The 12,449-nt window shown below is 46.2% G+C and overlaps 1 protein-coding gene across 3 annotated transcripts in view; it reads left to right on the top strand.

The window, feature by feature from the left end:
* The window catches only part of PEAK1 (pseudopodium enriched atypical kinase 1), a 110,528-nt gene that overhangs the window by 65,670 nt on the left and 32,409 nt on the right, over positions 1–12,449 (top strand). For all 3 annotated transcript variants that reach the window (XM_084213971.1, XM_084213970.1, XM_084213972.1), the window contains exon 3: positions 8,688–11,948. In XM_084213971.1, the coding sequence (XP_084070097.1) occupies positions 8,794–11,948 (3,155 nt within the window). In that variant the 5' untranslated portion in view covers positions 8,688–8,793. The remainder of the gene's footprint in view (positions 1–8,687; positions 11,949–12,449) is intronic.

Raw genomic sequence — 12,449 nt, 5'->3', positions numbered from 1 at the left:
CTTTTGGAAGGCTAAAAAGCTGATTACTGACTGTGAGTTGCCCTGGGTTTGGCTGTTAGTCCTTTTCTGTCCCCACGGAGGGAAAGGGCTGCACACAGAGCCCCCACGATGTGCCTGCCACACTGGGGTGTTGTGGGCTGGCAGGCACAGCACTTAATCATCAGAATAAGGAAAAAGTCAATTCTTATTCTGTATGCTAAAAGCATCCAGTGCCAGTACCTCCTAATTCCTTTTCTGAATTTCATCTATGCTAGTGCTTTTTATCCCTAATAACATTCTTATCAGTGGTAGCTTGCCATTTTATGGGAATGGATTTTAGGCAAAGCATAAGTAGAATAAGCAAAGAAATTATCTGTTGTAAACTTCAACACTAGTAAACATTAATATCTTTAACCTTTTGACTTGGAGCTCATCATTCATTTCACTGCTTGGGCTTATGACTGCAGATTAAAATTTCTTGCATTCATCTTGCTTGGTGGAGTAGCTTATTGGATGAATAAATGACACCCTAATTAGAAGAGTAGCCTGAGTGAGAGTAAGCTGCTGGAACCAGCTTTGATGGTCAAAAAATTACCTGTAGCTAGTTTCTCAAGATTATCAAAGAGGCCCTCAAATTAGAATGTCTGTCTTTGATCATAGATGTGAGGAATGAGGCAAAATGAGTGCACCAAGCAGATGGCAGGGGGAGGAGATGGTTGCTGTGGAATGGAAAACTGGAGGAGTTTTTACAAAGATTCAGGCCCTTTCCAGGCATTGCTCTACCACATAGTGAATGAGACAGCAGTATAGGGCTTATTTTTATTTCTATTTTCCACCATAAAATTGTAATGCATGTTTCTTCAAAAGTTAAATTGATTAGGTTATTTTTAAAGAAAAATCCCTTTTCTATCATTCCTCTCTAACCTTACCCTCATTTTTCTAGCCTGTAGTGTGCCAAGCTTCAAACAGTACTAATCTTTAGCAATGTCTTTCCACCTGCCTTCCTCAGCTGGCTGATTCCTGTGGGTTTGTCCTGCAGGACCTGTGGGAGTGGCACAGCCCCTGCTGCCCAGGGTCAAACACCAAGTCACAAAAGGTGCAAATGGGATGGCTCAGGACTGAGTGACAAGTGTGGGACAGAGTGACAGAGTGTGGGAGGAGGAGAGGAAGGCCTGACCTTTGCAGCAGGAGATGGTGGCATCTCAGTGCTCCTGCAGCATGGGGTGATTTTGCTGGCTCCAGCTGAAAGCAGGAAAAGCAGGATCTGCTAAGAGGAGGAGCAGGCAGGCCCAGCCCCTGACTGCTCCAGTGGCCAGCATGGGAACAATCTGGTAATGAGCAAAGCCTCTTCTGCACTGAAAGGGTTAATGCTGCTGCTTTCAAACTCTGGAATTGGGAACTGTGGGTTCTCCCCACCTCGTACAACTGTCATGGCTCGTCCCATGTATCAGTGTCTGCTTGTTCCTCTGAGCCCACTGACCCCTTGATCTCAGTGCCAGCGTTTTATGTGGAATAATTTTCTTTTTGGAGATGTAAATATGCTGCATTGGGTTTATTGCTTTTTTTTTCTTTTTGAGATAGACACTAAATGGGAACGCCCAGTCTGTCTTCTTTATGTGACAGATCATTTAATGTACTATTACATTATTTTATTTGTCTCCATTCTGAACTAAACTATCCTAATCTTTTTGTTTCACTGAAGGGATGAAAAGCTTTCCATATTAAAATATTTTTGTGGCTGTTTTATGCAGCATTTCTTCCTGAGATGTCATAAATAGAACTGAGTGCAATACTCAGTAAATCATGCCATTGATTTTCTCACACAGAAAGCACGTAATCTGCTGGTTGCCTGGCCTTTGCTGAGACACCATTTGCATGCCCTGCCATTAGGAATTGGAGAGAACTTCTTAAAAGCTTAAAATAAAACTCTGCCAATTTCTCTTTTGCCCATTGGTTCACGGTTTGGTAGGAAGAGCAGGTTCCCTTGCCAGAAGTGATGATAAAGAGCAGGTCCCTTCACCATGTGCTGTACTGATGCCTGGTTCTGATAAGGGACTGTAATTTTGCACAGCTCAGCCACCTGGTTCCTGAATTTCTCCACAGTTCTTGGCTCTGCACAGCCCAGCCCTGCTGTGCTGTTGCTGTAATTTATGGGTTATTTTTAATACCTCATTTTTTTATAACGGCTCGTGGTGGTTTATTTTTAAACTTAATCCTGCCAAGCCTTTATTTAATGACTCCTAAAGTTCCCAGGGGAGACTGGGACCACGGGAGGGTGCCCACTGTGCTGCAGCCTTGGTGTTGGAGCTGATCCTGCCCTGGCTGTGAGCCAGCCCCTCCCTCCTGAGTTACCTGCCCTGACACTTCCCTGTGTCTTCGCTTCCTGTTTAGTCACTTCTTCCCCATCCTTTCCAATGCCCTTTTGTATTTTGCTATCCACAAGTTATTTGCTAAACTGAAATGGGGGTTTTGGGAAGTTTTGGGGGTTGGCACATGTGGATTTTGCTGCCTCAGGTGTTCAGCACTCAGATCTTTGGAGCCAGGGTGGAGGAGTGCAAGGGAGAGAGGCTGAAGCAAACAAAATTGCTGGACTCCACAATCCAGGGGTGATCCACCCTGTTTTCCTTCTCCAGCTGTGCTCAGCAGAAGGATAACCACAACTGTTCCCAGCTCTCTGACTATAGGAGCACTCTAATGTTTCTCAGCTATTGCTTTTTTGTTTATTGTGAGCAACCTCTGGAGAGGTTTGGTAAAGTTCATTCTTTTCCACGAGTGTTTGCGTGTGCTTAAACAAAAGGGAAAAGATCAAAGGGCAGAATTTCGAGTGAGCCCAGGAAGGGTAAATCAAAGATAATTAGATTGGTCAAGATACAGTCCTACAGGTGCACTTTTAAAATGCTGTGGAGGGCTTAATTCTCATAGTTTCCCTTAAATAAAGTAGGGAGAAACTGAAATGCACTGGAATTGAGGATACTTTTTTGAAATTATAATTATTGAGCTTTTTTTCCGGTCAGCTGATATGTACACCCATAATTTGCTGCTAAATCTTAGAATGTTGTACAGCCATTTTCAGAAAGCAAACAATTTGTAGTTTGGCTTACCTCACTTTTTTAAAAGTAGAAAATAAAATCAATTTTCCATGTAAATAAAAAAGTATTCCCAAAGAATATACTGTCATGCTGTGTCTGAGTGATCATCATTATAAGAATTTATATATGTCTAAATGCACCAAATAAATTTAAAATCTTATTAATGCTAAATGATGATTTCTTTTTCCAAAAGGAAAAAATCTCCAGTTTAGAATGTCAAGAATTCTTATTATTGGGACACATAAGAGTCCCTATTGCAATACCTGCCTTGGCTGGCCCCTTGGGCCTCAGCACCAAAGGTCAGAGCTTGGCCTTATTACAGCTCTGTGTGTTCCAGTGTGGTGATGCAGAATCCATTCAGGGTAGCTGGGCACATCCCAAGGATGTTCCTTGCCTTTTCCTTGCTCTGTGGCATTATCTCTTTGGGTTAGGTAAATTGCAAAGAAATGCCTGTTTTCTTCTGAAGCATCACAGATTGTCTAGCCCTGGGCAGGTTTTTTCTCCAGTTCGTTGGTTATTTCCATCAGGTTTTATCCTTGCAAGTTTTAGGGAGGAAAAAAAACCCCATATTTAAGGTTTTCCTTCACTTACTTAGCATTTTGAAATACTTATGTCATTTAAGCTCTTTTTAAAGGAGAGAAAATACAGTGGGAAACATTAAAACAGGAAAAAAACCCTATCTGCAGCAAGATAAAACTTCTGTTTTAACAAAAGTGGTAATGCCCAGCATTTATGGAAATGTCCATCTGTGCTCTCTGCCAGAGTCAGTGCTCTGGCTTGGTACTGCATCGAGCTGATATTTAGCAAATATCCTTCACTTTGGGAATAAAGTAGTGCCAGCCCATAGTGCTTCTTGCATTCTTTATTCCGTGGGTTTTCCTGGCACAGGCTGAGGGAGGGCAGTGCTGGACACTCCCTGGGAGCATCCCCACAGCCCCTGCCCCCCAGGCAGCACCTGCCCCAGGGTGGGGTTTTAAAACACTCTCTGAAAATGTTCATGATTGCATTAAAATTGAAGAGAAACAGAAATCAAATCCTGGCAGAGAGGAGCCATCCCTTTTTCCGTGCTGTGTGAGACTCGCACTTTTGTTTATGATGATCAGTGACTGTCCAGATGCCTCTAAGTGGTTCAGACAAACCACAAAGCCGTGGTGGTTTTGTGGCCTTTGGGCACTCCCGTATAGGAAGTCCAGGTTGAATTCCCACTGCTGATTTTTTCAGTCTGAGGACAGGCCTGGCAGTGGGGAGAGGTTTGTGGTTGTGCAGCAGCCCTGACTGGACTGGTGCCCAAGAATGCTGATCAATGCAGTTTATTCTGCAGAATAAAAATTGCAGCCCCATTGTCAGGGCCAGCAGCACTAAAGGTAAATGGATTTTCCCTGGAGGAGGACAAACCAAAGGAAACCCGTGCCAGGATGTGGTGATCCCAGAGGAGACCAGAGGGTGCTGGTCCCAGCTCAGGAAAGTCAGTGGGGGGAGATTTCTGCAGCACACAGCGTTGCAAGCACATGTCTAATAGGTGCATTCATTTTCATATGCTCTTCATTGAGCAGGCCTGATTAATTAGTGCGTGTCACCATCTGGTACTTACAGAGACTATTCATTTTTAAAATGTTGAAATTGTAGGGAATGTTGCACACCAATTAAGTTCTTTTTAATTGGATTATTTTAGTATAAAGTATTAGTGGAGAAGGCCTTCATTGTGATTCAGCCAGCATGCATCCAAAGGAGACCTGCCAGCCTGAAATTACCTAGAACAAAGGCAAAATGCCTGAAATGCATGTTTATTACTATCTTCATGCACTCAGCAAAGATGATGTCAACAAATAAAAGCTCCAGAGAGACATTGCTGCATTGCTGTGGAAGCTTCTTGAGACGAGGGTATCTCAGCTGATCCCTGCTTCATCTTTGCGCTGCAACTCCAAATCTGTCATCTTCTCCCTCTGACCTGAACACTGAAATATGCTTTTGCCTTCCTGACTGCTTGGTATCAACTCAACAGGGCCAGGCCAAGCCCTCCTGTGCACAGCTGTGTACCTGCTGGAATGCGGGGCATTAGTCTCACACACACAAAGAATGATTTGGCCTTTAAGGCTGATTAATAATCTGTGCTGACTCAAGCATTTAGTGAATGAAGTGTCACGATCTGCTGTTGGGAGCAGAAGTTGTCTGTCTGTACTTGCTCCTGACACTGACTCACTGGGTGAATTTTAGTTCCTTAACGTCACTGCACTGCAGTGGTTCCCTGTATAAATTGTGAATAGTTCTGTTTACCAACTTACATAAAAGGCTTTGAGGCACGGGGATGAAATGCAGACTGTTGATGTCACATATTTGCTATTAATACTTCTTTTACAAGTCTGATGCTGTTTTGTAACATCTTGTCATTGCCTTGATTTTGCGTGGATTGAGCGTCTTCAAATAAGTTTTGTCACCTGAACTACTCATTTCAGAAGAGCCAGGAGCTCAGCAGGGTGCACATTCCTGTTCCTTAGCAGGCACGTGGAGTGTCAGTGGAAGCAGGGAAGGCAGGGAAGAAAAGACACCTGGTCACCTGCAGCTGGAGAGATCAGTGTGAGTGCCGGGATCGCTCCTTGCCCTGCTTTGTTTTGGAGGTAGTGTTGGAATCCAGTGTTGGAATCCAGCAAGGAGCGATGTCAGGGTGATTTTTTCCTTTGTGTGCATTTTCAGTCCCTTCGATGGCCTCTGCTGCCCCCTGCCAAGCTGCAGCTGGTGACAGCCATGGAAGCAGCAGCCTACTGAAAGATTTCATTTCTCTTATCACTCCTAATTACTCTCACCATAATTACCACACATGATAGAGAATCTGTAGTTGAAAAAGTAATTCTTTTTAAAAGAGAGGAAAGCAGCAGAAAGATTGCTTTAGTTGTCCAGCAAGGAAGAAACTGACTTTTTTTTAGAATGCAAATGCTTGCTTCAGCATATAAAGGTCACTGCGGATTTAATTTGAAATAGCGTAGGAGTGCTTCTGATTTCAAAGTACAAAAGTAGCACAGTGTTGGAATTGTTTGGGTTGTTTTCTTAAGATCCATTTCCTCTGGTTGGAAGGTGGCTGTTTCCTCTGTGGTGCAGCTGCAGGCAGTGTCAGGGCCTGTGACAGGAACTGCTCGTCCTGCTGTGCCCGAGCCAGTTGCAAACGCAGCTGGGGTTCACAGAGCAGGGAGTCAGTGGCTCTTCTGTTCCACACTGTCACAAATCATCCTGGGGTCAGGGCTGTGTTCAAACCACTTCTGTTGGCTGTTGGAGACCAAAAGAGCTGGGATAGCCACACATGGCTGGTATGTACTCTGTGTGCAGGTTCCACGGCTGCATTTCCACAGTCACCAGGAGTGGGATTGCTGGGGTGAGCTGCTGCAGGCAGCGCTGCTGGCACACAGGGGGTGTTCTGGGATGAAGCACACAGCTGTAGTTGTTACTCTCTCTGCAGAACTGTGGTTCTGCTGAGTTTCCTGTAGCTCTCACTCTCAGGTTGAGTGTAACCCTTCTCTGGCTTAGAGGAAGTGCCAGCACCAGGGTCAGGGCAAAGGAGAGTGACAGGTGTGACACAGGCAGTGGGGTCATCACGTCAGGATGTAGCCCCAGGCAGGTGGGCTCTGCAGAGCTTCCTCAGTGCCCCCCTGTTCCTGGCAGGAAATGCCTGGAACACCCTAAAGCTGCCTGCCTTGGGATGGGATTCTAGAGCAAGTGCAGCTTATGCAATTCCAGAGAAAAAGATCACACGGGTAAATCTTAAAACCCACACACGAGCACTAACCCTTTTGTTTAAATTGGTTGTTCAAAGCTTTTATGTGATGGAGAAATGTATTTTTCAAGAAAGCATTTAGTTTAGATTCCTATTAGTGTAACTTTCCTTCTTCTGCTTGTTAAACACATGAAAAGAAGGAGCTAACCAGAGTATAAAATTGTTGTATGTGCTCTCACTCTGGTTCTAGGAGAACTATTTCTTAATGTAATTTTTCTGCTTACAGTATATGGCCTTGCAAGGTGTTGAAGCAACAAAACTTGAGAGAGATCAAGAAACATACAAAGGCATTTTACTCTATATATGTTAGAAAAAGTCTAAAAGTTTGGGCAGATCTCAGTCTGGCAGAGTTTCTATCTCTTAGGTCATACAGAGAAAGCTTTTGGCAGTGGCTTTTTGGCAAAAAGCTTTGTCTGGAAACATATTTAGTCAGCATATGAAATGTGATAGCCCTGGTAGCACGGCTGTGTCTGCAGGCACTAATAGAGTTAGGCTTCAGCCCCATCTGCTGTTGGATCAGGATTGCTCTGTTGCTTTGCCAGCACGGGCCAGCCCTTGCCAAAACACAGAGCAGGACGTGAGGAGACTGACAAACCCGTCCCAGTGTCAGCTCTCCTGATGATCCCGTTGTTTGCCAGGCTGCTGAAAGGCAGTGGTGCCCTGAGAGTCCCAGCACAGCCTCCCTGGTGCTGCTCCCAGCACGGGCTCTCGGGGAGCTGCACCTGCAGGGGGTCAGCGCTGCCCTTGGGGCACCTGGGAGAGCAGCAAGGATATTTGCACCCCAAGGCCTGTAAGGATAGAACATGATTGATTCCCAGTGCCTGTGCTCACAGAAGGAGCAGTGGACATAGAGATGCTTTCCCCTCAGTGAAATGTCTGGGATAATTTGAGTTATGCAACAGTAACGAAGAGAACAGACTTGCGGATTTTGCTCAGAAGGCTTAAAATCTTCAGGCATTAATTCATGAAACTCTCAAATCCTGGATACTCTGGTGACTATAAAGCACAGCAGATTCGTGTTTGATTTTTACTTAAGGCTGATTGTTTCAGGAAATAAAAAGATTCACTTTGAAAGAGATTTTCAGTTCTTCTTCAGTTGTTATTTCTGGAGGGGTTAGGTAGAAAAGCTACACGTGAAACAAATCAGGGACTAAAAATCCTTAGCTTTGTTTTGAGGATATCAGAGTGGTTTATTGCCATTGTGGTAAGCAAAAGGAGAAAAAACAGTGACTTTCTAGAAAGATTTCCACTGTGTAGTTATCTGACTTTTCCAGGACATCAGAACAGTGTGTCTGTTCAGCCAAAATACCTCTCCAGTTATCATTTGACTCTGATGAAAAAAGTGCTAAAATGGCAGAGTTTGGGATTGTTTGAACACATTTTCTCGCTTAGGCTGAGCTTGTTCACATTCAAAGCTAGAACAAATTATCTCAATTGCATTTAGGAGAGTAAACATACTCTTGCTCTTCTATCTCATGTTTGAGTGATTGTGGTGAAAGCGTAATGTGTGGTAATCTTTGGGTTTATATCCTCTTCCTGCATTTGTTTTATTGGACAAAATTAAAGGTCAATGGTCCTGAACTAGTCAAGAGAATTACTCTAAATTCTCAGTCATTGCCATTTTTCCCTCTCTCTGCTTTAAGTACCATAGGACTTAGCTGCCAAAGTTTTAATTCTTTATGTATGAGAAGAACGATAGTTGCAATTTGGTTTTACATTTCAGTTATATAGTTTTGTAAATGAAGATGTCAGCAAAAGGCAACTTGCTCCTTCCACATTATCCCTAGTGTGAAAAATATCACGATCAAGCAGATTTTCCCCCATTCTCATCCTCTCTGTGTTTGGTGTTCTTGCAGCACGATCACTGCTCCAGGAGGTGTCGGTGCTGGGTGAGCAGAGCCCATGGAGGAGACTCCTGCCATGCACTGAGCAGCAGGGCTTCAGGCGCCGGCCTCTGGGAAAATGTCCGCTTGCAACACTTTCACTGAGCACGTCTGGAAACCCGGTGAATGTAAGAACTGCTTCAAGCCCAAGAGCTTGCACCAGTTACCCCCGGTGTCAGAAAAGAAGCCGCTCTCCCATGCCAACCTGAAAGCCAATGCCACCCAGAGCAGCAGCCAGCGCCCGGCCAGGGGCAGCGGCAGCTTCCGCCCGCCCGTGGCCAAGAAGCCGACGATAGCGGTGAAACCCACCATGATGGTGGCAGAGGGGCTCTGCGGGGAGCTGGCCGCGCTGGAGCAGTGTGAGAACAAACCCCTGCCCCTGGGCTGGAACCGCAACAAGGCGGTGCTGAGCAAAAAACCTCTGAACAATAACAACGAGGAGGAGATCGAAGGGTACAGCCACGTTCCCAGGCCGTACGGCAGCAGCGAGGGCGTGGGGAAGATTCCCAACAACAATAATAATGGGCTGACAGAAGTTCTGAAGGAGATTGCGGGTTTGGATACCGCACCTCAGCTCGCTGGAAAAGAAACAAACGCAAGAGAAACCTTCTTGGGAAGGATAAATAATTGTTACAAGAGATCCTTAGAAAGGAAGATCCCTCCGAGCTGCATGGTGGGTGGAATGAAGGACTCACAGAGTAAGCATGTTATTCTGAGTGGAAGCACTGAAGTCATAAGTAATGAAGGTGGACGTTTCTGTTATCCAGAGTTGTCTAGTGGAGATGAGAGTGAGGATGACACGTTTTTTGGCAGCATGCAGGAAGAGCACGAGAGCTGGGATGAAAGTGATGAAGAGTTGTTAGCAATGGAAATCCGCATGAGGGGCCAACCTCGCTTTGCTAATTTCAGAGCTAACACCCTGTCTCCTGTTCCGTTCTGTGTTGACAAAAAATGGAATACTGTGCCCCTTCGGAACAAGTCCCTGCAGCGGATCTGTGCCGTGGATTATGACGACAGTTATGATGAAATTTTAAATGGTTATGGGGAAGAGACTGTGATTCTTTATGGGCAAGAGAGCATGCAGAGCATGGTATCTTCTGATTCTACGTCTCCTGATTCTTCTTTGACAGAAGAGTCTCGTTCTGGGACAACCAGCAGTTCTTCCCAGAAGCTCTGTAATGGAGGGTTATCTCCTGGCACTCCTCAGGACCTCAAAGTGATTGAACCAGAATATGAAAGTCTTTGTGACAATCAGCAAGTGAAGGATGTGCCAAAAGCACCCAGAAATGCTCTGAAAAGTCAGGAAACTCACAAGGCGGTCCTTGCGCTCCGCCTGGAGGAGAAGGATGGCAAAATCGCTGTGCAGACTGATACGCAGGAGAATAAAAGTTCTTCAGATGTTGCTGGTCAAGCCGTGACTATTAATTTGGTGCCTGTGGAGGAGCAAGCTAAACCTTACAGGGTGGTGAACATGGAACAGCCAGTGTGCAAGCCATACACCGTAGTGGATGTATCAGCTGCCATGACCAGTGAATGTAAAGAGAACCAGACTGAAACCTCAGAAACCAAAAAGGCATCATCTAACCCGAGCTCACCAGTAACCCCAGGCACGCCTATTGCATCCTCTGCAGCATCACCTGTACGTGTACACGCTAATCTGAAAAAATCCAGCGCAATCAGATACCAGGAAGTGTGGACTTCCAGCACTAGTCCGAGACAGAAGATACCTAAGGTGGAACTGATTGGAAACAGCTCAGGACCTTCTGTTCCTCCCAGGAAGACGAGCCACAAGTCAGCTCCTACTTCACCTACAGCTACAAACGTTTCTTCGAAAACCATCCCAGTTAAGTCTCCCAATTTGTCTGAGATAAAATTCAACAGTTACAACAATGCTGGCATGCCACCTTTCCCTATTATCATTCACGATGAGCCCACTTACGCTAGGAGTTCCAAAAATGCTATTAAAGTTCCCATTGTAATCAATCCAAATGCCTATGATAACTTGGCAATCTATAAAAGTTTTCTAGGGACCACTGGGGAGCTGTCTGTCAAAGATAAAACTACAAGTGTGATAAGCCATACCTATGAAGAAATAGAAACTGAAAGTAAAGCCACCGAAGCCATAGGCAGCAAATCCACGGAGTTACCCCAAGCAAAGGGGGTGGCCGGCAGCTCTGAGTGCAGGCTGGGCTCCGTGGCTCAGAAGGTCCAAGAGTTCAACAGCTGCCTCAGTAAAAGCCAGATATCCCCGCAGAGAAGTCACAGTGCTGACCACAGCTCCCCCTCCAGAGTGCAGAAGGCAATGCAAGAGCCTGCAGCAAAAGCAGACGCGAGCCCGGACGGTCCTGTTGGCAGCGGCGGTGGCAGAGAGAACGCGAGCACGGTGCTCTCACAGATTGTGGCTTCCATCCAGCCTCCACAGTCTCCTCCAGAGACACCTCAGTCCGCTCCTAAGTCCTGCAGTGTAGAAGAGCTGTACTCCTTACCCCCTGAGGGAGATGCTAGTAAAAACACCCTGGTACGACCCAAATCTCTGTTTACATCGCAGCCTGAAGCGGAGTCCTCCAAGATGGAAAGCGCTGCCGTTAAAATGCAGAAGGATCCGCTGTCACAGCCAGCTGCCACTCCCTCTCCGAAGGCAGCGCGAGCCACCCCGAGCGCCACGAGTCCCCAGGCAGAGCAGGCCCCGCCGTTCCCCCCTCCACGCTCCACCTCCTCTCCCTACCATGCCAGTAACTTGCTGCAAAGGCATTTCAGCAACTGGGCCAAGCCCAACAGCCCCACCAGGTCCACGGAAGCCGAGTCCATCCTGCACTCGGAGGGGCGGCGCCCCGATGCCAAACCCAAGCGCTGGATTTCCTTCAAGAGCTTCTTCCGCCGCAGGAAAGCCGACGATGAGGAGGAGAGGGAGAAGGACAGGGAGAAAGGGAAGCTGGTGGGTCTGGATGGAACCGTGATCCACATGCTGCCCCCGCCCCCGGTGCAGCGGCACCAGTGGTTCAGCGAGGCCAAGTCGGAGTCGAGCGAGAAGCCGTCCATTGTGTTCATGTACAGGTGTGAGCCGGCACAGGCCGAGCCCCGGGCTGAGCTCCCGGCACAGCCTGGCCTGGACTCTGCCATCGCAGAGGCACTGGCCAAGGACAAGGGGGAAGCGCAGGAAAAGCCTCCAGAGAGCTCAGAACAAAGCACAGCCAGCCATTCCTCACCGCCTCAGGCTCCCAAGAAAATCCCCAGGTACCGCTCAGCTGTTTTAGTCACTTACTCTGTTGTGAGCTCTCCTGTATATGCTGCTGAAAAGGGAGAGACTGAGGGGTTTTATTACATTAATGCAATTTTTTCAAAGTATCTTTATTTTAGGTAACTTAGAGAGTGTTTTAAAAACTTTCTCTTATGTTAGATACCAGAAAAGATGTAAAACATTTGCTAGAAGCAGTACCTGATATTTAGAGTTTGTCTTGCAGGCTCACTCATGTGTCACAGTAGTCATGTTCCATTGGATCAGATCCATTCTCTTTAATTTCTGCTTTAAGAAAGTTATGGGAAACTTGACAATTTCTCAGCAGAAATAGGAGGCAACTCTTGAGAAGTACAATAGAAATGAAAAGATCCGTGGCTCATGGAAGGTGTTGTGCTAACTTTACTTCACATGCTCAAGAATTCAACAGATGCTAATTAACCACGCTGCAGCATCGCTGCAGCACTCTCAAAATAAACCTTGTAAAAAGGTAGTAACAG

This window comes from Fringilla coelebs, assembly GCF_963513975.1.
Source record: "Fringilla coelebs genome assembly, chromosome: 12".
Lineage (NCBI taxonomy): Eukaryota > Metazoa > Chordata > Aves > Passeriformes > Fringillidae > Fringilla > Fringilla coelebs.
Note: the sequence above shows the minus strand (reverse complement) of the source record. Positions and strands in the feature narration are given on the sequence as shown.